General features: G+C 38.2%; 1 protein-coding gene across 11 annotated transcripts in view; it reads right to left on the bottom strand.

The window, feature by feature from the left end:
• The window catches only part of GPR1 (G protein-coupled receptor 1), a 38,563-nt gene extending 19,751 nt beyond the window's left edge, over positions 1-18,812 (bottom strand). For 3 of the 11 annotated variants that reach the window (XM_032480001.1, XM_032480002.1, XM_014567309.2), the window contains exons 1-2: positions 18,510-18,812; positions 5,200-5,291 (exon numbers count right to left, since the gene is read on the bottom strand). Coding sequence is in view for 1 of the 11 variants with exons in the window: in XM_032479996.1 (XP_032335887.1) it covers positions 15,264-15,349 (86 nt within the window). In the remaining 10 variants the exon portion in view is untranslated. Of the gene's footprint in view, positions 1-1,713; positions 1,732-5,199; positions 5,292-6,170; positions 6,190-15,263; positions 15,507-18,044; positions 18,064-18,509 lie in introns of those variants that run through there. The other 8 variants (XM_032480005.1, XM_032480006.1, XM_032480003.1 and 5 more) reach the window with 7 other exon arrangements.
• Between the last annotated feature and the right edge of the window lie 7,437 nt (positions 18,813-26,249).

Genomic DNA, 26,249 nt, shown 5'->3' with positions numbered 1-26,249 from the left:
CTAACATACATCAACTCCAGAGTTTCAGAAGGGGATAAAGCCTTGAGTTAACCAGGTGGTTAAAAGTGGATCCACAATTCTTACTCATGTTTCTTTTCATAATTGTATGAAGTTTTTTCCTTTATTAAAAGTGGATCCACAATCAGAATCTAGTTTATATTCAGATGTTTTGATCATATAATAATAGAGAATTATGAAATAATGACATAATAGTCCTAATCAAGACAGAAGAGGACTGATTTGGGTATCACACAATCTGGTGATTCTCAGAGGTGCCAATTACCCTCTGAAGAGCAGAGGGACACCTATTGTTCTGTCTTGATATTATCCACAAGTCCTTACTTCTTTGGTTTAGGAGGAAGGGTCATTTTTGAAAACAGGGTCCCTGTGGTCTTCACCTAAATATGGAACAACTCTTTAAGAGAATAAAATTGGAAGACAAAAAGCATCTTAGCAGGACATCAAGACCATGATTGTAAGACCTTCTGTAAAGTTATGCAATGCTTGTAAATTTCTCATACTGTTCATGGTTTCTGTTATCTCCTATTTCCTTCTAGTGATTAATAGTAAAGGACTATTTATAAAGATAAAAATAAATTTTTGTGGAGCAAAGAATATGGAAGTTGGAGAGATGTGTGACAAGAGAAGTGGGTAGGGTCAGATCCTGAGGGAGAGGGGACTGTCTGACTTCCTGGGGCCCCTCAAGGACAAGAGTTGTAAATGGCAGCTGGTTCAAGCCTGGCTTGAGGCTGGACAGTAGAAAAAAACAAATGAGATGGCTCAGTAAGGCAAACTGCATAATAACTTTTCCCGCCTTGCTACAGTCAGATGTGAAATGACAGTGAAGGCAGATCCTTCCCAAAGATGCAAGTGCAAAGTAATAGCCCATCTCTTTAAATGTATGGCTGAGCTGGCAAGAAAGTAAGGAAAATTTTTAGTGGCCTGAACTGAAATGGGAGCAGAAATCTAGTGACATCAAAGTTACTGGCTGTCCGATGGCCCATGTGACCTTCCCTTTATGGTTACCACCGTGCAAAGTTCAGAAAGTATAATGTAGGACTTGGAAATTTCCTTAAATGCCAGAAACAATAAGTAGCTCAATTTTTTGGTGAGAGGCTCTGTGTGCATGTTGGGAGTGCGTTTTCCTGTCTGCCTTAACCTACACTTTCCTTGCGCAGAGCCTCAAGGTCATCCAGAGGTGAGAGCTTAGGGCCTCTGCAAGTCTTTCTTGGCAATACACAGAGCCCTAGGCACGAGGACAACCCTACACATGCATGGGGCTTCTTGATTCAGAAGTTTCCCAAAGCCCCTCTGCATGTCTCATTCCCAGTTTTTCTTTTTAATTTTTTGTTTGATCTAATGCTTTCCCCCAGCTGGTATCCATCACCTCAGGCAGCAGCAAAGTTAAGTAACTGCCTGTAACTGTTTTTGATGAATACTCACGGGGAAAAAACTTTTCACACTGATTGAGCTCTGAGTTAAGTCAAATAGACGGTCTTGCAAGTGGAATTTTTCCAGGGAACCGAAAGACAGGTCATGTAATAATTCTCTGGGGATGAAGATTTGAAGGAGCTCCAGCCCCTTTCTGTTCCTTCCGGTGGCTGTCAGGCTGCTGGTCTTCACCATGAATGCAGGTATTTGTTTTCAAGAATATTACAAAGCAGGAGAATCTGAGATGGGACTAGGGCAAGGTAAAAATGCCACAAAGCTCACCTCTTTTACTGAGATTGAGCTGTTTCTCTTTCTTTCTTTCTTTCCCCTTCTTCTCCTTCTTCTCTTTAAAAAATAAACACCCCCAGATTGTTGCAAGCTTTTGGGTAATTTCCAGAGTTCTGAAAAATTTGATTCTTACTATTTCGCCAGTTTCTTGTTACTTCTGTGAAAGAGAGAATGTTCTGAGGTCCTTACTCCACTGCTTTTGCTGATGTCTCCTGGACAGAGATTTGAACTGGCACACTTTGTGTACCTGAAAACCACTTGGCCAAATAGCATGGTGTTCTTTTAAAAATTAAGCTTATGAAATAGGAATATAGACCATTTAATGGTTAAACTCCTATGGGAAAATCTGTATTTTTCTACCATTTTCTTCTCCCTCCTAAACTTGCTTTGGCCCCGGAGACTATAAACGTGAATGAATAAATAAATGAATCAATTAATCAATTAAATTTGTGACTCATCAAAAGATCCAACACAGGGACTTAAACACAATGAGTACTCAAGAAGTGGTACCAAATCAAAATCTGGCTCAAAATAGGCAAAATTGACCTGTTCTCCATTATATCTTATATACTATTCATAACATTAACTAGTTTTATATTTATCACACATAAAATTGTATAATCTTTTATATTGAAGACTTCCCACTTCCTTTAATTTTTATGGGATAGATCTTAGTTTGGATAAAAATAGGTCCTATAATACAGTTTTAAGAGTACATTCTTTCCATTAAAAAAAAAAAAAGGAAGAGTGGGGAGGGTATAGTGGTAGAGCAGCATGCCTAGCTTATTTAAGGTCCTGGGTGCAATCCCCAGTATCTCCATTAAACACAGATAAATACATATACCTAATTACCTCCCCCACAACAACAAAAAAATTAAAATAAAAAAGATAATTAAAAAAAAAAGAAGAAAGGAGTTAGGAGACAGGAATATATTTTTGTCAGTTGTCAAGGTGGTGACCACTGGCAAATTTTTAAAGAATTTTGTTTTTTTTTCATTTTTATTTTTTTAATAGCCTTATGTTTTACTTATTATTTAATTACTTTATTTTGGTGGGGGGAGGTAACTAGGTTTATTTATTTTCAGAGGAGTTCCTAGGGATTGAACCCAGGACCTCATGCATGCTAAGCAAGCACTCTACCACTTGAGCTATACCCTCCCCACTAAAGAATTTTGATAAATGAAACTGGTAGAAGCACACTTCTTTTCCATCAGAAAAATTCATAACTAGCTCAACTGAAGGACATTAAGTAAAGAAGCTTGTTTGGAAATAATCTGCAAAGATTCTTGTGTCCCATGTCTTTCTTAATTTGTTATAATGAAGGAGTTATAATATTTTAAGAGGATTAGCGCTGCTTATAATGTAAGTGCTACATTTAAAGGACTAAAGAAGATTTAGTAACAATATAATATAATATGATTACGATACAACATGATATGATGGAAGAAGACAATACAATTCTTACATTTCTTGTTCTCACTAGCAAATTACAAAAAAAAAAAAAAAAAACCAAGCAGCTTTTTGTTTTGCTTCATGCTTTGTTAGAGAAAACGATGTGAAAGTGGAATAGAATCAGGCTATATTTTCACACACACACACACACACACACACACAAATGTACAAACAGTGGGTTAACTCAATTTTATAAATACATAATAAAAATGGTATAAAAATTATCTTTTTACTTCTCTTTGACTCTTCTTAATTAATAATGGATGTAAAAACAGGCCTTCAATTGTTATTCTAACAAAGATAGTCCACATCTCTAAAAATTATTCTATCTGTACTAATACTCAAAATCATCTAAGAAAAAGCAAATGGTATTTTCCTCAGTTCTTGTGACATTGTCTTATGACTTAGAAATTTGCAAAAAAAAAAAAAAAAAAAAAACACTCTGAAAAATAGGAAGGTTCTTCAAGACATCAGATGTCATCTCCTTAGAAAGTTTTTGTCATGAGAAAACAAATAAGAGGATTTTTCCAGATTAAAAGACCAGAAAAAAAAAAAAAAAAAGAAAAAAAGGATTTTAGTGTGACCATTGATTAGATACTGATTTTAAAAAGATATAAAAGATATTTTAAGGATAATAGGGGTAATTTGAATATGGATTGGATATCATTAAGATTTTTTTCATTTTCTTAGGTCTGTTAATGATATTGCTTTGTAGGAGAATATTCTTTTTTGTGGGTGTATACTGAAGTTTTTAGGGCTGAAGTCTATAACTTAACTTTCAAAAGATTCAGAAAAATATATACACATGGCAGTTGTCCAGCTGGAATGTATGATCTGATTTTAATCATGAAATGTGGTGAATGGGAATGCATTGTCCAGATCCCCCTTCAATGACAAACCTGTTGCCCTAATTCCTGGGAGAGCTGTCAAGAGACAGGCTCCAATTAAGCGCATTTCAGACACTGCTGCTATTACATAGAGCCTATTGCCCAAGGTCAGTCCTTCTAGGGTAGCCAACCTCCAATGATGATTGAGGTGGAAACAGAAAGGCCTGTCCATTTTGGCCCAATGGGGGAATAATTCTAATGGGTCCATTTTAGCTTCAGAGGTCCACCCAGAGTCAGCTATGGCTGTCCATCCTAGCTTGCAGCTCAATTTCTCCCTCTGCCCAGTTGTGCTGTTCCCCCTCCCCCCATCCCACACATAGGTATTGATCCTACGGTCCTGACTTAGTAAACAGCTGATCATTAAACTCTGTGTCAAAGTCTTCTTCTAGGAAAACTGAATCTGAAACAGAAGATGAGTATCAGACAATCTCCAAATGATGAATTTTTTTTTAAGTTCTGTTTTCTTAAAAAATGCCAATGTTGTCAAAGACAAAGAAAGACTGTGGAAATGTTCTAGATTAAAAGAAACTCAAGAGACATGACAGCTAAATGTGATACGTGATGCAGGACTGCATCTTACACTGGAGAAAAACAAAAGGCCAAAAAGAACATTACTGGATCAACTGACAAAATGGAATATGGATCATAGATTAGATTTTAAAAAGTATTGCATCAATTTTAAATTCTCTGTCACTGAGAAGTACACAGTAGTTAGGTAGAATGTCTGTATTTGTAGGAAAGAGACACTAAAAAATATAGGGTATCTGGGACATGATGTACACTACTTCCTCTCAAATGGTTCATAAAAATTACCTACACACATACATAGAGAGAATATAAAAGCAAAAGGGACAAAAGCTTAACAATTGGTGAATCTAGGTAAAGGGGGTATGAGAGGATTCTTTGTATTTTTCTTGCAACCTTTCTGTAAGCTTGAAATTATTTTCAGATAAGAAATTTTAAAAATACACATTCATATACAAATAATTATACATCAACCAAATATAGCAAAATGTTAACAACTGTAGGTTATAAGTACATGGTTGTTCTCTGTTATTCTTTCAACTTCTCTGAATGTTTAAAATTTTTCATAATAAAAAGTTGGGAAAAAATACAGGCCAGGATGTTTGCTATCGCTTACCTCTTTAAGGCTTGTAAGACTATACCTTTTGGAGATTATGCCTTTATTTCAGTTGCTGCCACGAGTTTTCTGGTTAATCTATCTGTGATTAACTGAGAGAACACAGATTAGAATACCAATTAGACTCTTAAAGTTTCCCCCTATAAAGCAGAACTCTTTAAATAATTAATTATTTACCTCTTCATTCTAAGAAAGCCTCTTAGGTATACAGTGTAAACTCTGAGTACCAGAACTTTGCCTTTTTAAAATTCTCTTCTATATCCTTAGTTGCTAGATAAATCCCTAGATTATGGAATATGCTCAGTAAATACCTGCCGAAGGAACAAGCAAGGAAGTTCAAAAGTAAAAGTGATCTTGATATAGATTAATAATTTTAGAAAAAAAAGTGACAATGAATATATGTATGTTCATGTATAACTGAAAAATTGTGCTCTACACTGGAATTTGACACAACATTGTAAAATGACTGTAACTCAATAAAAAAAAGTCTAAAAAAATCGAAAAAGAAAAATAATTTTACCTACTGAACACCAAGCCCTACCATTATGGCCAAAATTAGATTTGGTTTTCTTTTCTTTTTTTTTTTCTTTTTTTGCTTACTTTCTCTTTCTCATTGCAGGTTGGGAGAATTAGAATTCTGGAATTATTTCAGCACCAAAGTAGTTAATCTGAGTGAAGCTGAGCCAGGAAGTAATTTGAGGTCATGTTTCTGGGTTCCCAGATGAAGCAGCTGAGAGCCTTTTGAGTGCAAGCCTGTTAGGGGGCTCAGGTGCAGAGTGACCTTGAGGGAAGAGGTGCAACCACAGCTAAGGGCTAGGAGGGGAGGACCCACCTTAGGAGGGTAAGATCAAGCTGATTTGAAGCCAGTAGAACTGACGCTCCACCACGTGTGGAGGAATGAAGTCAGGAGGCTAGCTGAAGCCACACATCAGAGAAGACAGCCTGTTTATTAGTAAAATGTTAATACTCACACAAGGAGGCTGGAAATAATAACGCTGCAGGAGACAGGGCAGCCAGGAGTCAGGATGCAGAAACTGGGACTGGAGCAAGAACCAAGAGGAACCTAAACAGATGCGGAAATAGGGCACAGCAGCTGCGGCATCAGTTATGTTTGCCCACATGGGCCTGGGTGGAAGTGTTAGCCACAAAACAGTCTGGCCATGATCATGACCTCCTGGCAAACCACCGGGGGCTTGCTGATGGTTCTGGAGGCTCACCAGGGTCCTGACCGGCAGGTGTCCCCTGAGGCACACTCTGCTGTTGTTTCAGGTAACCCTTTATATCCTACTTCACCATCCTTACTATTTCTACTTCCAGCTCAGAGTCAGAAGAAGTCAAGCTCAGTACCACCAAGAACCTTCAATTTTTCATCTTCATCCTCCTGTCCAGCCCCCACCTCCATCATTTTCAAATCTAGAAAGCTGCTTGCTCCCTAAGCAACTTTTTATTCAAAATAATTTGTTTAAATTTGTAATTAGTTATTTTGCATTGAATAATGAAAAGGATCCTTGTAGCTAACAGACCAGCCAATTATCTGAAGTGTTTTCAAGGTGACGTCTTACAGTACTGCTTAGAAAAGACCACACTCCTCAACTTCTTGACACATTGAAGTGGAACACTGGAAGGAGACTCAGTACAGTGGTCTTACTACACAGCTACACTGTAAGACATGATTTATGATATGTGGGTATCCTGAAAAATATGATTTATTTCAGGTTCTCTCTGCCTGTCACTGTCTTTGTGTGTTTTACAATTGTGCAAGTTGTAGACAACTTATAATAATGCAAACAGTCTTGTCTTGAGAAATATAAATGAATTGTGGCTAGTAGAATGTAATTAATTATTGCCCTGTAAATATTGACCAGTTTTGCAACTGTTTATAAGTCATTTCTTTTTTGTTTGTTTTTTAATGGAGGTACTGAACCCAGTACACACTTTACCACTGAGCTATACCCCTACCCCACGCCCTATAAATCATTTCGACACTCCTGATGGTCTATGTATGTGTGATACTATGGATTCTCCTTTTAACCCATTGTAATATCTGACTGATTCTATCATTAATTAATGAGTTGAATAAAACCTTTGAAACAGGTTAACTTTATATTTGTATGTGAGTCACGATCTACTTGTTTTTTTTTTTTTTTAATGGTTTTTTAATAACTCTTTAGTCCAAAAGTATTGGTCTGACCTTGAGGGCACAAATGAGAGTGGGGAGAGGTGGGCAGGGATGTGGTAAGGTGTTTTTTTTAAGTGTGTATGTAGTTTCTTTCTGGCTCACTCAAGATTCTAAAACCTAAACTTACCTTCCCCTTCTATGATAATGATGGAACTGAACAGCAGAACGGGGGAAGCACTCATTTAGAGGAAGGGGTGGGGTGGGGCTGGAGGCTTGGTCTGGGTGCAGTACAAGGCAAGCAGGAAGGGCTTAAGGAGGGAGAACTCTGGCATCACCATAAGTTTGTATTGCTGAGCAAAGCTCTTTCTTTAGGGATCCCGAGATCTCTCTCTTCCCTTCATCCTTCATTCCTATCTGTTCTCCTTAAGGACGGAATGTTAGAAATGAGGCCCTTAGTATGACTATTGGAATCAGAAGGCCAATAAGCAAGATTAATACAACTGTTTTACACAGCCAGGACATTAACGCAGCATTCAGATATGTGCAGCTTTCCTTTTATCTCTCTCTTTCTTTGTTTTTTGTTTTTTTTTGTTTTTTTTTTTTTTTGCAGTCAGACTGAGGCCACTTAATCCCTTCGGCAGCTACTCAAATCGAGGAAGAGAGCCAAGCCAGTGTTCCAGCCATCCCCAAACTCCAAAATAAATGGTTAGATGTGGCACTTTGCCTGATCAAGGCTGCAGTCTGAGAAAACAGAATGCCTTTCCCGGCCTGAGGAGACACTTCCCGCCTCACCAGAGGGGGATGGAGAGAAGTCAGCAGCTCCCCGCGAAGTCCCAGCTCCGTCTCATGGGCATCCGCCCTGGCGCTGGCCTCGGCTCGCCCTTGGGATATCTAAACCCATCAGGGTGTTTATGCAGACTTGACTTTCTCCACCTTTCCTTCTCCAGGCTTCCATGTCTGTCTTCTTTCTCTTCTGTCACCCTGGTTAAACCACTCTCTACGCCACCGTCTATCCTCACCATGAGCTTTGATGTATCCAGAAGGGATCCTAAGCCTTTCCGGGCAGTATATGGTGGTTATGAACAAGAGCCCTGGAGTCAGACAGACCCGGGTTTCTAACTACAGGGCCAATTGTCACCCACCTGGGTGGCCCTGGGAAGTCAGTCAGAAGCTCTAAGCCTCAATTCCTCCATCTGTAGAAATAGGGGTAATAAAAATATCTACTTTATTGGGCAGCTGTGAGGAGGAAATGAGGCAACTGAGTGAAGCTCAGGGTCTGATACACAGTCATCTATTACTACTATAATCTTCTTCTGTCTCCAGTCTCCTTTCATATTTTCTTATTTGTAGGTACTACTTCACATTTCCCCCTGCTCCAATCCAACATAATTACTGATGAAGTTAAAGACACGCCAACTAAAAATATGGCACCTTGGCATATAGAATAGTTTACGCTGAAAGAATATGAGAAATAGCAGATGCAGGAAGGACTTTCTGAACTTCCCGAGTCAGGACACAAGATCCTCATGTGAGAAGTGCCCTCCCTGTACCCTTAGGAAGGGAGTATCTTTATCTCCAAAGTAGGAGGGATGCTGAGGGACATCTGAATGAACAAGCCTTGCTGAGTGTCCCCCAGTTTACCACCCTTAGCTCACACCCCTTTTGTCTATCACATTTTTCGATGACTCTCCACTTTTCATCAAATCCAGTACGCATAAAAACAATCAAGTTTAATTGTTCCTCAAATCTTCATTTTCTTCTGAAGGCTCCCATGTCATGTAAAACTCCCATTTAAAAATGTGTATGCTCTTCTCCTGTTAAACTATCCTTTGTTATAGGGGCCCCAGCTGAGAGTTTAGAAGAGGAAGAAGAAAAGATACTTTTTTTCCTCCTCTACAATAGCAAATCAATGACAGTGCTCATATGTGCCGTATCATTTTTTGATTACACTCAATTTCAGTTTCTTCGTCTGTGATCTGGGGAGAAACCCCACTAGTAAATCACTGTTGTAAGAATTACACAAGATACTGTATATACATGCCCTAGCACAGTGCCTGGCTCATAGTAAGTGCTCAAGAATTGTGAAATATCATTGTTTTATCTTATTTCATGCATCCTTTGATTAGGGTGTATTATGAAATAATTCACATAACTAACATATGGCCTTGTTGAAAGAGACCAAATTTGGGGGCTTCCAAAATTTAATGATCACTGTCTCTAGTCAAAGAGCTTGTTTGATATTATTTGTAAATGGTTTAGATAACATTTGGATTTATGTTTCATCCTAAAAGAAAACATTAGTTGAAAGATACCACTGGGAGCAACAAGGGTTTCCTGTTGTTAAGTAAAGCTACATTATGCTCATTTCTTCCTTCCCAAAGCAGGACATTCTGATCCTCTGGTGCTGTTCTACTTAAAGGAGTTTATTTGTTTTACATCAAATGATTCATGTAGATGAGTTCATTTCTTGTGATGAAGATCGGTACCAGGTAGCTGGGCTTCTTGCTGTAATCCAACTGGCTAGAAACTACATCAGTTCCCTGGCTTAGTAAAAACAAAAAACAAAAAACAAAAAACACCCCCAAAAAATCTCCAGCTTTTCCAAAGAAACTCTGTTTGGGAATCCTCTTAAGTTTGATGAATGAGCTATTTACTGACTGAGAAAAGTGTAAAAAGGAAGAAATGGTCATTCTTCAGGAAATTATTGAAGAGCACTCAGTGGATTTGAGCAGATTCCATTTGACATGGCTAGAAAATCTCATTTTTAATAAATCAAGCTTTTGTTTAATTAAGGCTGAAATCAATGAGCGTGAATATTCTTGTAAATGATCTAATAAAAAATTAAAATGGAGAGACACTCTCCACAGTCATTTCCCCAACCCACTCCTGTGTTCTGGGAGATGAATACCTTCCTGGAAAAATCTGAAACCACCACTTTTAAACAGTGTTTGGTATATTATAATACCTTCTACAAGATAAGCAGTTTTAAGTAGATGCTGAAATTCCTCCTTCCCTATTCAATCTCTCAAAAAGCAAAAGGCAAACCAAGGAGAAATGCTATGCTTAAACATGAGTTATCATTTCAGAGCAAGGAATCTCTCCCAGGCAAGGATAGAAGATGGTCATTCTACTATCTTCTAAATTTTTCCATCTTCTTGGTTGATTTATGTAAAGAACTGTAATGGATAAAATCACCCCAAGGGAGAATGGTTTTATTTTGAATAGAGGCAATGAAATGAAAGCCCATTTGGACAAAATGACAATCAAACAGAAAAGTCATATTTAATATTATCTATACAGTTGGGCAATAGAATAAACAATTTATATAAACTTCATATTTTCTATAAAGTAACCAAACAATTGATTTGACTAAGGTCATATTTCCTGAACTTGATGGTGGTTTGGAATTAAGGGGAAAATCACCAGTTCTTCTAAAGGGTAAGCTGTGTTTTTAGATATTACTTTCCTAATTGAAGTCTTCTCTGACCTCTACAAGCCCATCTCCCAACCTAAATCAGGCCTCTGCTCTCACTCTTTTTTTTTTTTTTTTAACATTTTTTATTGAGTTATAGTCATTTTACAATGTGTGTCAATTTCCAGTGTAGAGCACAATTTTTCAGATTATACATGAACATACATATATTCATTGTCACATTTTTTTCGCTGTGAGCCACCACAAGATCTTGTATATATTTCCCTGTGCTATACAGTATCATCTTGCTTATCTATTCTACATGTCTCACTCTTCACTTACAATTTTTAGTTATATATTTGAATGCTTACTTGAGGAATGTCTCTCCTCCACCCGACTATAGTTTTGTTTACCTTCATACCCCCAGAGCCTAGCACAGTGCCTGGGCAAAGAACAGAGCTCAATAATATTTATTGACTAGCAGAATGAAGATTCAGTGGCTTTTGATAAAAGACATTCATGCCCATGGGTATCTTGGCAGCAATTAACATTTACATTTGTCTGAGAAGGCAAAGATGAGTTTGAGGAGGAATTAAAGGTCTTAATTATCATCAAATCCATTAGGTCCTGTTCCCAGTTCCTCTTTCTTATTAATGGTGTTAAAGGAATGTCGAATCTCACTCCCCAGAGATGTGTTGAATCTGTCCAGCCACTTAACTAGACCGAGACTTGACTGACAACAGTTCCTACTAGGATGATGAGATTTTTCTCCGAACTATTATCAGGAGCAAATTACTTCACTATAAACCTGTTATCTAATAATCTGTTGCTTATAATTAAAACCAGTTTACCTAACTGCATTCAAAAGAAAGCAAATACGAAGCATACCTAATTATATAATACCATTTAACACATTAAGGAAATACCTAACATTTCTTGAGTACTTGTTAAGTACACTACATTGCTAAGTAACTCTACATGCATTTTCACATTTAATTCTCACAGCAACCCTGTGAGGTACTATTATTATTTCCATGAGGCTAAAAGGGGTTGGGCAATTAGCGAAAGTGGTGAAGCCTAGACAAGACTTCTGGGTCTGTGTGACTTCAGAGATTTCCTTCTTAACCCAGTAATTATCAGTTAATGTGTTTATCCCCTTGCGAAATAACTGTGAGCACCTCAAGGGCAAAGACTAAGTTTTACTCATCCTTATATCTCAAGCACAGAGCAGAGTGCAGGAAAGATAACAGGTGCTCAATAAAAGTTTAGTAAATCAAGGAGGAAGCGCTTTCTCAATCCTCAAAACTATATAGTATGTTTAATGTTAAACTTAGTTAACTCTATAATGTGCATAAAGAAAACACACAAATCAAACAAGTATTTATGTAATAAAACAAATAATACGTAAATACATCTTACTATTTTCATTAAATTAGTAATCCTTATTTTATGTAAGCATGCCATTTTGTCAGGTCAAAAATGGTCAAGGTCAAATAACAGCATTTTTATATGGTACAACCCAACTTAAAATAAAAAAAAACCAATTTTGTCAACTCCTAGTTATATAATGAAGCAGAACACTCCATTACCAGATGTTTTCCACTCAAATAGAGGTTTCTCATTACAAACTGCCAAAGAGAAACTTTTATGAAAAATTAAGGATGTCCTATCTATATGCACTTTCTTCTAGGTCTAATGATCTAATTTAATACACAAATTATTTTTCATGCTTTAGGTCCTAATGAAAACTCAACCCAGCACACATTATTAGACTTGGCTTGGATTCTTTATCTTTTCCAAGCTGCTAGGCTGCATAGCTCCTTGCAAAAGTCCTTCCCCAGGAAGTTCTCCCTTTTTAATATTAACTCTGCCTTTATCCCAAGCCCTCATGCACCCCCTAGTGTTCCTCAAACACTTTTGTAATGAGTATATTACATATGCATGTAACGAACACTTTTCGTTGAATAATAGGGTCTGTTATATGTGATTGTATAAAGCATTTGAAATGGAGAAACGATACTGAAAGGAAGCAGAATATGTCCACCCAAATATGCCACTTTGGCATACTGATTATTTTGAATTAAAGTTACCTGAGAAACAATTGGTATAAGAATATTCTGACTCCCTTTTGTTCCCCTGAAAGCAGGAAATAAATCTCCTATGTGAAAGGTACCCTCCCCATGTCAGGAGGGTAGGAGGCACCCCTGTCCCCAGAAATAGAGAGTTTAGGGCCAAGAAGCCTATATAAACAAAACTTGTTACGTCTCCGCGACCTCAAATGCAAACTTCTTTGCCTTGTCACTTCTTCACAGATTTTATTGTTTCTTTGCCTCAAAGATATAAAAGCTGTCTGCTTTGGCCACTTCTTTGAATCTCACATTATGTGAACTCTTGTACATACAAAATTAAATTTTTCTCCTATTAATCTGTTTTGTGTCAGTGTAATTATTAGGTCAGCCAAAGGACTTAGAAGGGAAGAAGGGAAAAGTTTTTCATCCCTACAATCTCCAACTGATTCAGTTATTATACTAAATTCAGCTATTATACTAGCTGGTTGACCATGGGCAGTTTTTTTTTTTTTTTAATTGAAGTACAGTCAATTTACAATGTGTTAATTTCTGGTGTACAGCATAGCAATTCAGTTGTACATATATATATATCTTTTCATATTCTTTTTCATTATAGGCTTTTTCATTATAGGCTGTTACAAGGTCCATTGGACCATGGACAGTTCTTAATATTTTGTTTCTTGCATTAAAAGAATATAAATACATAAATAAACAAACAAATAAATAAATATAAATATAAATATATATATATATAAAAAACTGAATCACTATGCTATACCAGAAACTAACACAACATTGTAAATCAACTATACTTCAATAAAAATAAAAAAAACTTTGAGAAAGAAATGCAAAATTATAACTTTGAGGAGTAACCCGTGAGGCCTTTGTAAGCACACACGATAAGCTTTGCTTCTGCGTGATTCAATAAGGAGAGAAGACTGACCTCTCCTTATTGAATTCTTCATATGTTAAACTTTATGAAATGAATTATTTTGTTGGCTTCGCCACGCTTTGAACATTGTCATCTAGTGGTTGCATTTTTGTTCACAATACCAACAAGATCTCCTGCTTTTGGTGTTCTAAGAAAGTTCACCTAACCCACTGGTGAGCCTGAATTCTCTTTCTACTCTGCTTCAGTCTTCAATTTAAAAACTATACCCCAAGCAGAGTCCACTTGGGAATGTCCCGGTCTTAGTTGGGTTAGCCTGGCTTTAAGTGCACCTGTATTATCCGGCTTGGTAAAATTCTGAAATACTGTATGTAGGTCAGCAGCTCTGGTATTACAGGCTTTCAGGACTTAAGTGAGAACCTTTATTGCAGAATTTAATTAGGTTTGGATTTCCTAGAGAATGGAGGTCACAGTGTGGTCAAAAATAGCACAGTGAAAAATGTAAAGTGCTATATACTTTTATTGTAACCTGAAAATTTCCCCAGTTGACAGTGGGCACAAATGAGGTAGTACTTAGAGTTTTAAATCAGGATTCACTGGGTTGTCTCCATTGGCTGATGCAATATCCACTATGTTTGCCCAATAAAGAGATCATACTTGAGAAGAGTTCACAGAAAAGTATTTCCAGGGCTTCCAGGTGAATTACATGTGTTTGTATACAAGTTTGTTCCTCCTGGGCACCAAGACTCTACCAGGTGGGCTGCCAGAGTGCTGGGCTACCTGCCTTGTCAAAGCTGGGTAGAGCTTTGGGGTGAAGTTAGTGTAGTGGACTGGAGAATTCTCTTCCATTATATATATACATTTTTTGTTGTTGTCAGAGCGCTGCTTGTGCCCTGATGTTTTAGTGGAAGCATCTCAGCATTTTTAATTGCATGCTGCTCTTACACCCCCTTCTCCTCTCAAAGGTCAGAGGCTGTTCTGGACTCCTCCCTCCTAGCAAGTTCTCCCATAAGCCTCCTCAGGCCAACAAGAACTTCAGGTGGGTACACCCCATCAGTTGCTCAGTCAAGTCCAAATCTTGTCCTCTCACTTTGACTCATGATGGGACACCAGGCTCACCTCTCCCACTGTCTCACGTCCTCCATGAGCTGTTAACTTGGATACTCCCATCCACATCCATCCCTCCCTTTTCTGAACTCTGTATCTTGTAGGTACTACACACTTTTTATACTCTTTTCATTTAGTAATTTAATTCTGTCTCCCAGGCAGCACAACTCTAAGCTTACTAAGGGCAAGAACCTTCCATTAAAATCCATGTCTTCTCCCACCAAACCAGCTGAAAGTTCAGTCAATATTTGCTTGACTGAAAAAAAAAATTTGCTTGACTGAATGTGACATGTACAGGTACCTTCTCTTAGTTAATGATAAACAAACAACCCCCTTCCCTCCCATAAAATAGAAAATAGCCAATTTCCAAACAAGTAACCAAACTTTCTACCACCCATCTTCCTTTGCTTGAAACAGAGTAAAACAAAACAAAACAAAATTTAAGCCATCCAGAAAACCCGAACATACCTTACTAATTTGATGTGATCAATTCCTTTATCACAGGTCAAATCTTTATTTGCACTCGTCCTGCAAAGAATTGCTGTGTGCAGCATTTGACGCACTCAAATTCACAAGGGCTAGTTGATTGTGTTTGCTGAACAAGGGGCCAATGAGATTGAGGTTGGCTGGTTGGCTCTTCCCTGGATCAGTATGCTTCACAAAGAGAAACTTCCAGAGGCAAAGCCAGGCCCCATTTTAACCCTTGCCCTTCCATCCTCTAATTAATCATCTGGCCAATTATACTCATTAGGCTGAACGAAGGACTGCATAATTTCTAGCAAAACGTTTGTGCCTGACTCATGTTTACTTTGTTCCTTCTGATATCATTTTTTTTAAAACAATGAAGGGCATTTTTCATCCTATTTGAGCATCAATAAAATAATCAGAACATACTATGATAATTGAAGAATATGAAAAAATAGAATCTGAATAAAAGATTTGTCTCAGCAAGTATTTATTCGGTACCCAGTATATGTCCTAGGGACCCATTACATACATCACATGGAACAATGACTTAATAAGGAAAGGTTGTTAAAAAAAAAAGGAAGAGTGGGAAGACTGGAGTGCTAGAAGGACCCTAGCCAATAAGATTTATTCAAGAGGAAAGGAACCTGAGATCCAGAAAGTTTTCTCTGCCTCAAGCTATGAAATAAGATTGAGGCAGAGTTGGGATTAAAGTTTTGGGTGACAGACAAAATAAAAATAGCAAGTATAAAGATATTGTGCAACCGTAGATTTGAGGCATGTTTGGAAATTGTCCAATTTAAGAGAATGCTGTGTTGGTACTCTTGATTTAGCTAGTTATGTTTTTTCTATCTTTAAAATTTTTGTATTATCAGTTTTTATTGTGGTCTTGGCTTTTACTACTTTCATTAGAAGTTTTACGAGGCAGAGAAGTTAATTACTAAATTTAATTACCAAATTACTAAAGTTAATGTCACCAAAGAAACCAAGTGAATTAGAACTAAAAAGCCCCTACCAGATTGAAGGATTTAACTTTTTGTGGTTTATATGAAAATTGAGACCTGAAGAAAAAAATAGATGAGAATTTTCGATATTACAAAGTTTTAAAATTATACATGTAATGGACTATTAGAGAAAGTTTGGGGAAAAAGAAGAGATATATCACCTGAACGGGTCCAGCATATGCCACTGTGGCATAAAAATTATTTTGAGCAGAAGGCATTTGAGGCCCCCAAAAAACTCAAAAGAACTCAATTGTCATAAATCTCCTCCCCAGGAACAACAAGGAAAGGTTGTCTCTTATCACCAGAGTTGAGAAGTATCCACAGCAGACCTAAACAGACGTTGTCACAAAACTTATTATATTGTCCGTCTATTCTCCCAAAGGCCCACTTACCTAAGAAGTCATTTGTTTTCCCACAGGTGCCCTTTCTCCCTCTCCCCTTCCCTTATTAAGAAGTCACTTGTTTTCCTGTAAGTTTTACCTCTTTTCTTCCCGTTAAGATGGTACATAGGCCCCAAAATTCAAGCCATCCCTTTGAGTCACATCTTTGTGTGAACTCCCCTATGTATGTAAAAATACATGATTAAATTTTGTGTTATCTCTTGAAAATCTGTCATTTGTCAGTTTTACTCGCAGGCCCTCAAACTGAACTTAAGAGGGTAGAGGAAAAGTTTTTCCTCCCTGACAAACCATCGGTTCCCAATTAGCACACCAAAGTTCGCCATCAGCTTAACACAACTATTTTTAATTTTGTAGCTGAATTTTGCCATTTGTCTTCAATGTTTTTCAACTGCATTTACTTTTTACATAAGCATAATCATTATTAATATTTTAATATGAACACTTATCCATGATGCAACATAACCTTCCAAATTATGATTTAATAATTACTGCAAAATATTTCATTGAGATAATATATAAGAAGTTTCTTAACTAGCTTCCTACTGTAAGATATTTTAGATTGCTTCGGATTTTTTTAAATTATAAGCAACCCAGAAAAAAAATCTTTGAGCATAAAGTTTTTCTCCTTTTAAAATTACTTCCATGGATTTGCTTCAATTGCCATAGCTTTTGAAAGGGGAATGTTGGGTTAAAAATCTCTCTCGGGGAGGTGACAATTAGTGGTAAAGTAACACAGAAAATGTATGACTTTCTTTTATAAAATAAAGGACTTAAGTCGGTAAAATCATAAATAAAGGCCATGAAAAAACTTAAAAATAATTCAGTGTCTGGAAGATGTGCAAACATGATGAGAATTTACTCAGAAAGAGGAACTACTTGAATTAGGCAATTTGAAATTAGAGAAAGTCCCTTGGCTTCTTCATACACAAAACAGAAAATACTAGTGGATTAATTTAGCAACACATTTGTGGAAGCTTGGGCGAATGAATTTGTTTTAAGTGAAAAGGTCCAATTTAAGAGAATAATTGCTGGTGAAAGCTCAGTTATAAAATTTTCATTTGTTTTTTATTAGCTTTCCTTTGGAGGAAAGGACAAACTATGACACACAAAAAAACAACTGGTGCCTACAGTTATCTGGCTACCAAAGGAACAATCAAGTTAGCTGAACATTTTCTCCCATATCCTTCCCTTCAATTAGCCATTTGTCCTTCATTAGATGAGCCCAGATACCAATTACTCTAACAGGCAATTGATTATGAGATTTCAAAAATGCAACAACAAAGAAATGTTTGTCCTGAAGAAGCACAAAGCTATTCATCTTAAAAAGAGACGAGAAAATCAAACCACATTACAACTCAATTTAGAACTTTTTTTCCTACCTTGTAATCTAAGGAGGGCAAAATCAATTTTCATCTCAGAGTACCATTTCCTCCCACTAGATTTCTCTACAGTAGGCTTTCCACAAATGATGTTTGACATTTCTGAATCACGACTACATTTTGGAGCTGTAATTTGCTAGGTAAAAGCCTAGAAAATGACTGAAAGTTCTTCACTGTGCTCTCCCGCCCCACCTACCCTAGCAACCTCCTTCTGTTCTCTCTTTCAGTGTTTTAGATTTAATCACAGCTGTAGCAAACCCAGTTCTGCTCTTCCTACACACTTTTGACAGGACCAAAAATATGAATCTGCACAGAGAGCTTTCCATAAACTATCAGGAGTCCTTTCTCTTTCTTTGCCAGCTAGTAGTTAGTCCAAAAACAGCTTTGTAAATGAATCTGCAGGAATCCCCATCAGGTCAGCTGCAAACGTGTCAGTTTGAGGAAAATAAACAAGACAGCACTTACCAGTTAATTTTCCGTGAATAGAGAAGCTTTTGTGATGTCTGGGTGTAACCTCCCTGCTCCAGAATGAAATGGAGGGTGGTTTTCAGAACAGCTACGTTGTTCACTCTTTTCCCAGCCTCCTCGTTTGGCTTTTATCTGGCTTTTGAAATGACACTGCAGAGGAGAATGATGTTGGGTTTCACTTGAATGTGGTTCTTCCCTTCCTCCACTACCCTCCATAGAAATTCATCATGCATTCCAGGAGAAAAGTAAGCAATGAACATACTGCAGAAATTAATTCTTTTGCTCAGCGTGTACACATGTGTAACTGAGGTTTGTTTTTTGAATGGAAATTATTGCTGTTGGCTTCAACGCTGCAGGCTGAAAACCAGGGAGAGGGAGGCACCGATCCCGCCTGTGTTTGGGTGGGCTTTTGCTTGTGAAAAGTCAAGTTAAACTTCATTCCAACCATGGAACGAAAAGAACCTTAAAATGTCAAAGGAGCCGCAAACTATAGGGCTTATTAGCAGAGAGATTTTATTTCCTGGGATTTCAGCGTATTTCTGATAGGGAAGAATCAGAATTACATACTAGTTAAGTTATGTATTTTATTTTTTATTTCTTTACTTAGGTGGGTTGAGAGAAAAGTTTCCAAGCTTGGAGGAAATTAAAGGTTTGATTTTTATCTCTCATTTCATCTGTGGCCCTGGCAGATGAGGGCACATCTGTGTACCTGAAGCGGGACTCAGAATTCAGAAATTCAGGGGATGGGAAACATGGAGGCTGACAGTAAGCCAGCCTCGGTGTGGTTAGCTTTCCCTCTGCAGAGCTAACTTGATTTTCATGTCTAACATCAGCTTGACCATGTGATATGAGAAACTGAACATTATTAGGTCATGACACATTGTTAGGCCGGCTGATTGAACACTGTTAGGTGAGCTGCCAGAAAAACACACAATTTGTATTTGACGGGCTGCGAATGCTGGAGGGTTAGCAGAATATGCCTCTTTGGAGAGTAAGAATTATTCTGAGTTGTTTATTTTGAAGAACTGCAGGCACCTTGCAGAAGCTCTAACAGAGGAGGTGTTATCTATGAGGGAACTTACACTTATAAAGGACATTTACATTAGCAAAGGGGCCTGTATCAGCAAGACAGCTATTACCAGAGATCACTTTTTCCCCTGAGAGACTTATCTGCTTGACCCAGCCACCTTTGTTTACCAAATATTTCTTCTTTTCACCTTCCTGTGAATTGCCTTCCCCCACCTTTAATCCCCAAACCTCACCGCTTTCCTTAGCTCAGGATGGAATATAATCTTCAATCTTATGGCCACCTTTTGAGTCTCGTATCTTTGTGGGGCACCTGCATGTACATAAACATTTTTTTCTCTTGTTAATCTTTTTTTTTTTTTTTACTGAGGAGGGAGAGGAGGGGGAATTAGTGAGGAACAATGAAAGGTAGAGGGAAAATTATTTTTCTTTCTCTAGAAAATGAAGTCTAGAAAATCCATACTGTCAGGGGTGGGGGTTGGGGGTGGAGAGGGTAGGGTACGCTGTTTCAAACTACAAATATTCCTTCAGCCCCATAAAGATGTACACTGTCCCATGTTTGCCCCTAGTCCCTTGATTCTACAGATATAACCACGATTAATAATCTTGGCATATGTTTTGTTGGTATTATCTGAGTGTGGATGTGGTCCTTGAAGGAGATAGTAGTAAATTCTCTGCTGGAGATTATATCCAGTCACCAGTTCCCGCCTCTTGGCATCAGCTTACATGCTGTCTTCTGTAATCACACAAAAGCACAATTTCATCCACAAAAGACATTCTGAGGAGAACTTCAGGAAGTTTTGGTTATTTTGCATGGTTTGGGGTTTATTTTTTAGTAGTGGGACACGAAGCACTGAGTAGCAAAGGACAAAGAAAGAAGACAAGAAAAATGACATTTCGCAAGCATTTACTGTGTGCCAAGCACAGTTCAAACACGGTCCACGCTGCAACCCCAGGAAGTGTCAGCATTTTTATTTTTGTGTTTTAGCTACCACCTAAAACAACAGAGTTGTAACATAGGCTTACTTAGCTTTGAAATTGGTCCCCTCAAATCAAAGTCGGTAAATAAAACCTCTCTCCTAATCAGCCCTATAGTCTGCAGTTTGCTATGTGTTTGAGGAGCTCCCAGTCCGCACCCTGAGGCTTGCCTTATGGTTGATCCTGTATTCAAAAGTAGCTGAAGCTGGGGTGCTCGGATGTACGAGGGATAACCTAACCTGCATTGGTTAAGCTGGGGAGTCGGGTCTGTTAAGAGAGCCTCTCCCATAAGTTGCAGTTAGAGTTCAGTCCCCTGCATTCTGACTCGAAACACCATGCTCGAAAGACCCTTAATCATTAGACTTTCTCTCTATGGGAAGCAGTAGTACCACAACTGAGTGACTAGGAGGAAGGGGCAGGAATGACCTTTGCCAATACAAGGCTTTCAGGACAGTTCCAGCGCTTTCTAAATCACTGCAAGCTCTCTGAAGCCTGTTGGTTGCAAGAGGCCTTTCCAGAGGGGCATGTGTGTGCAAGCAGGTCTGGAGGGCCAGCTGGGCTCAGAGGAGAAGATACACAGTGCCTTTATCATATTGTTTTGGGGAACAGGATTTTCTTTCTCTAAGAATAGCTTTTCTCCACCGCTGCTCGAAATTTTACTGTTAGAAAATGGCTCTTTTGAAGAGATTCCATTTTAAGAGAGGAGCTTTGTATTAATCAAGTGAAGCTCTAATAGAATGGATTGGGCGATTTTAAGATGATCCCTCTCCCTACTGCACTCTCACCAGAAATAACTGGCGTCAGCAACTTGGCCTCCCATCTTTGGTATGATCCAGAATATCTTTATTCTTTTCCTTTCTTGTTTGATGTTAAAATAGCATAACTTGCCCCAAACACCTGAATACTCAGATGATAGAAATTTCAGAAACAGACATTTGGGAGAATACAATTAGGCCATTTGGGTTTTGTTAATGATCATTTCTAATCTTTTTGTTATTGTTTGTAAAAAAAAAAAAGGGGGGGGGGGGAAATAGTCCCAGAACATAACCACTAAAAGAGATAATAGGATACAGATGGACATTTTCTTTTTAAAGAAGCTAATTTGTGAAAAAGGGAAAGACTTCATCTCTTTTGAGTTTTTTTCCTCTGGTCAAACAGGGAGATGACTGTCTCCCTGTGTAAATGCCCCTCTGTGGCCAGTTTCTTCAGGGTAGGCAGAGTCAGAGGTTAGACCTGGGGGCCTTTGCTGGGTTGAACAGTAAGGCTTGGGCCCATGCAGAGACTCACAGTTGCTGACTCAGTGTCTTTGGGAGGTCACATCGAGGAGCCATGCCAGCCTGCCCATTCAGGGCAGCTTCCATGCCACTTAAACCAGAGAATTCTTAATGGCCACAGAGGACAAAGCCTTTTCCAAATTCTTGCTTTAAATGCTGTATGGCCCTGGCAGGAACTGAGCCTTGAGGATACTCAGTAAATCTGTTAGAGGATTTAGTATATAGCTTTTTTTCTTTGGGGGCGGGGGGTACCAACCATTTTTTATTTGTTAATTATAGTATTATATGCAGCGAAAATCAAGACAGTCTGCTGAATACTGATTAGCATTAACAGAATTTAGTAACTAGCTAGATAGAAAATGCCTGTAAATAATCACTCAGTTATCCTCCCTCCCCACCTCTGCCAGCTCCCTGCTCCTGAATTTCAAACAGTGCTTCAGTCTGATGCCATCTGTGGATACAGATCAGAAAGCACAACCCTATGAAAACCAGCATTATATTTGTTTTAAGTGTATAGGACTTAGTTCAGGGTCACAGAGTAATCCCTTTTCGTTATATCATTTTTCACTACATTTAATTTCTTTTTAATTATAAGAGTAATCCATCAATTCTAAAAAAATTCAGCCATGATCAGTATATAGCTTTTTAATTATGATATACAAAGGTCTAATCACCTGTGGAAATGGGGGGTGGAGGAGGGACAGCCTCTATTGTTACCTTGGAAAAAACCTTATCTTTTAATATGGCAAATACCAAATCAAGTGAGATTTATGTGTAAGGATTTAGATGATTGATTTTCTTAACTACCAGTGTCAGATGCTCAGCGCCTGAAATTTTGGAGGGCTAAACGAACACTCACCTCTCAGAAGGTGTCTGGGCTGTGCAGCTGCAGGGAGGCTCGTGGGCAAGGTCTTGGGGCTCTGTGCTGTGAATCTCTGTGGTTAATAATTTCTTTGGGAGAACTGGCCGCAGCTACCCTGAGTCTTGGAAGAAGTATTTCCTTTTTTGTATCCAAGGGCGGAAAATAATCTTTTAACTTATTGCCCTTGAAAAAAATGTGGTTTGCCAGTGGTTAAATAAATCTGGTTCACATCACTTCGTCAACAGGCATCTGGGTGACACCATCCTTGGCTCTGACTCAAGTGAAAGAAGGGATCTGGGAGTTCAGACCACTCCCAACTATTTACTTTAATTATGCCGCTTTTCTCGTTAAACTACAGATTATGGAAATGATGTAAGTGCATCTGGATTTTTCTAAAATGTGACATTTGAGAAAAGGAAAAGGATCGGAGAATAAAGCATATTTTCTCGACCTCTGTAACTGGTTCAATCGCTACTTGTATTTTTCATCAGGAATTCGGTAGCCTGCGGGCGTAAGGCAGCTGCGGTCATGTTTTGTTTGCACTGCAGTGTTTTCTAAACTTAGGATCAATTTCCATCATTTAAAAATCAGGAGATCCTCCGTGGACATCAGATTGTAGGCCCCTCGTGAAAAAATTGCCAGATCTGGGTAACAGCGGCCGGCGGCGTCCCGTCAGGATACAGTTAGAGGAGGATACATTGGCTACTCCCCGCGCCATCTGGCCACTTCCAGCGAGACATTTCTTTCCATTTCTACACCTTTCTTCCCTGCTGTCCTCACTCACAGACTACATCCATCTGGACCCTCCAAGAGTTTGCACTTTCAAGCCTCATGCCTCTTTTCTAATTCTTTTCTTATTGGGTTTCTTCAATTGAGGACAATTGAAGTGCACAGAAATATAAGTTATGGGGCAATCATTTTTTATTGCACAAGGAATTTTAGGTTTGGTCATTCAAAAAAATATGGATTCCCAATGTTTCCCTTGTAAAACCTGAATCCACTCACGATTAAATTAACAAACCAACTTTAACTAGCTTAACTATGAAACAGTGGTGCGTCAAGGAGGGAACAATGGGGGCGACCTGCCCAGTGCCGGCAGTGAGGGAGTGTTCTGCCTTTAGGGAATTTAAAACCAAAAATAAAACCGACTAAAGCCCTTCCGCTTTTTGTGATCACTGGGCGCCAGCAATTCTTAAGGTCAGTAATGAAATACTTCTGCCCTCAAAAAATCTTTTGTTGGCTTCAGTTCTAAAAAAATTGCTGATGACTGAGTTTTAATTACATATACATATCTATGTAAAAATTTTTTTAATGGACTGTGTTTTATATGAAAGTTAGTTATTCTTAATTTTTGTTACTATTCTTTAATAGACCCAAACGATAAAGATCCCAGTTCTTGTCTTACCTGAAAGATAAGTTTACAGTCAAGAGATGGTGCGTTGTGTAGTGAAAGATTTTGAAAGATTTTCAAATATTTATTTAAAAAAGGAAAACATACATACCTCCGAGAATGGGAGGCAGGCTGATCCAAAGGAGGAAAATCGGCGGGATTTGTCTCCCCTTTCTCTTAAACTGTGGCTTCGAGGCAGTCTTTTGATTGATTGACAGCTCTTGTCCCTGGAATGCTTTGTCATGTTTGGCCCCTTTGCGCATGTCCTTATCCATGGTGTACACAGAAAAACCCACAGTCGAGTGCCTAAATCGCACTGTTCACTATAATACAGTGAGCATTGGGTCCTGTCCAGTTAAGGCCTTTTTGCTGCCTGCACAGTTGTGGCTGTTGAGTTCTAACTGGTTTCTTACTAGCACTCATTTAGAAGAAGTACAGTCCCTTTATGCTGGAGGCGGGCACAGTGCCATCTTCCAGACCATCCTCCCTCTTCTCCACCTGTCTGCCCAGTGCCCCCACTTATCTACCTACCTAACAAATGTATTTTATATGGAAGTTAATTGAAAAAACTCCCAATTGTAGCATCATCCCAGTACCCGTGGGTGGACTCAGTTATGCTTTCTTTTGAGATTAAGTTGGTAATGGTTCCAAATCATTGGTGCTGTTGGTGTTTCCCCACTGTAATACTACATATGCCTGCATTTAGATGGTAGATTTGACGTACACAGTGGTGGCACCATCACGGTAAAGATGAAGAAACAGAACTTAAGACATTTCAACTTCTTTATTCCATGCTACCTACTGCTTGGAGTTTTTAGTTTTATTTAAAATGTGCAAGGGTGAAACAAGGGGGAACTGCAGGGTGCACTATTTTTTGTTTGGCAAATGTAAAATTTAGTTCAGGGCTAATTTTTTTTTTTTTACTGAGTTTGGATAATATTTAAAAAATTGAAAATCATTTAAAAATTGTTTTAAAATGACTGATTCAAAAAGTAAAAGCATTACCGCAAGGATGTGATTTAATAGTTGCCTGAATTGTATCTTCTGCAGACATAAGATTTATTAAACTTCAGTTATTTAATTGCTGATTCTGATCTTTTCCCCCATCCAAGTGAGGCCCATGTAACAAAAGACAGCTTAACAAGAAAAAAATACAGATTTATTTAATTTCAGTTTTACATGACACGGGAGACTTCCTAAGGAAATGAAGACCTGAAGAAGCAGTTAAACATGAGTGTTTTTACGCTAGGTTTGATGAAGTGTGCGAAGTCTTGAAATAATGCGGTAGGACCAAAGGGTAGAAGCTAAGTGTAGGAAACTAGGGGAAGCAACAAGGCCCGTTTGTTGAAATTCCTCTTGGTGTTTTGGAGATAAGGATGCTTCTTTCCTTGGGTATAGGAAGGGCACCTCTCACATGATGGTTTTATGACCTTTTTCAGAGGAAGACCAGAAAGTCTTTCCTAGGTTTTATGACTTGCTTCAGGAGAAGGTCAGAAAAACATGCTGTTTCTCCAATTTCTTTAGCTTAAAATATTCACTATGCCAAGGTGCCATACTTTGGGGTAGTGTATCCTGCGCCCTGTCATTAACAATTATTTGCAGAAAACATTATTATATCAGACTGTAAGCAAGGGATCTACGGTCAAATTGTTAGGTATAAAAACTGTTGAAGAAATAATTGTTCAGTTTTCCTCTTTTTCTACTATAAATATATATTATTAATTTCTTTTTCATTTTGTTTCCTGGCATACTTATAGAGACAAAGTTCTGTAAATGAAAATTCTCACTATCTAGATTTCTTTTTGTTTCATTTCATGATGTTACTGAAAATAGTTTGGTCATTTTGAGGAGGAGGTTACTAAAAATCGATCTGCTCCAAGTGTCAATGGATGGGTATACCACTGCCTTGGCACACAGGGACTACCAAGGTAACGTAGGAGAGGAGAAACTTTTCCTCTACCCTCTTAGGTTTTGTACCTGGAGCCTGTAAATTAAACTGACAAAAGATAAATTAACAGGAGGAAAGGTTATTTCTCATACACACAGGGACTTCACAGAAAAGAAGGGAAAGCCCAAAGAAGCAGTTAGGCCTAAGAACTTATATACCATGTTAACAAAGGGCAGTAAATTATGGAGAAGAGACTAGGCAAAAGAAAGGGGTGGCTGTGCTTTCAGGGGTGATGCATTGTGGGAATTTAACTAGGAAA

Source organism: Camelus ferus, chromosome 5 (assembly GCF_009834535.1).
Source record: "Camelus ferus isolate YT-003-E chromosome 5, BCGSAC_Cfer_1.0, whole genome shotgun sequence".
NCBI classification, from domain to species: domain Eukaryota; kingdom Metazoa; phylum Chordata; class Mammalia; order Artiodactyla; family Camelidae; genus Camelus; species Camelus ferus.
This window is presented reverse-complemented; position numbering and strand designations above follow the sequence as displayed.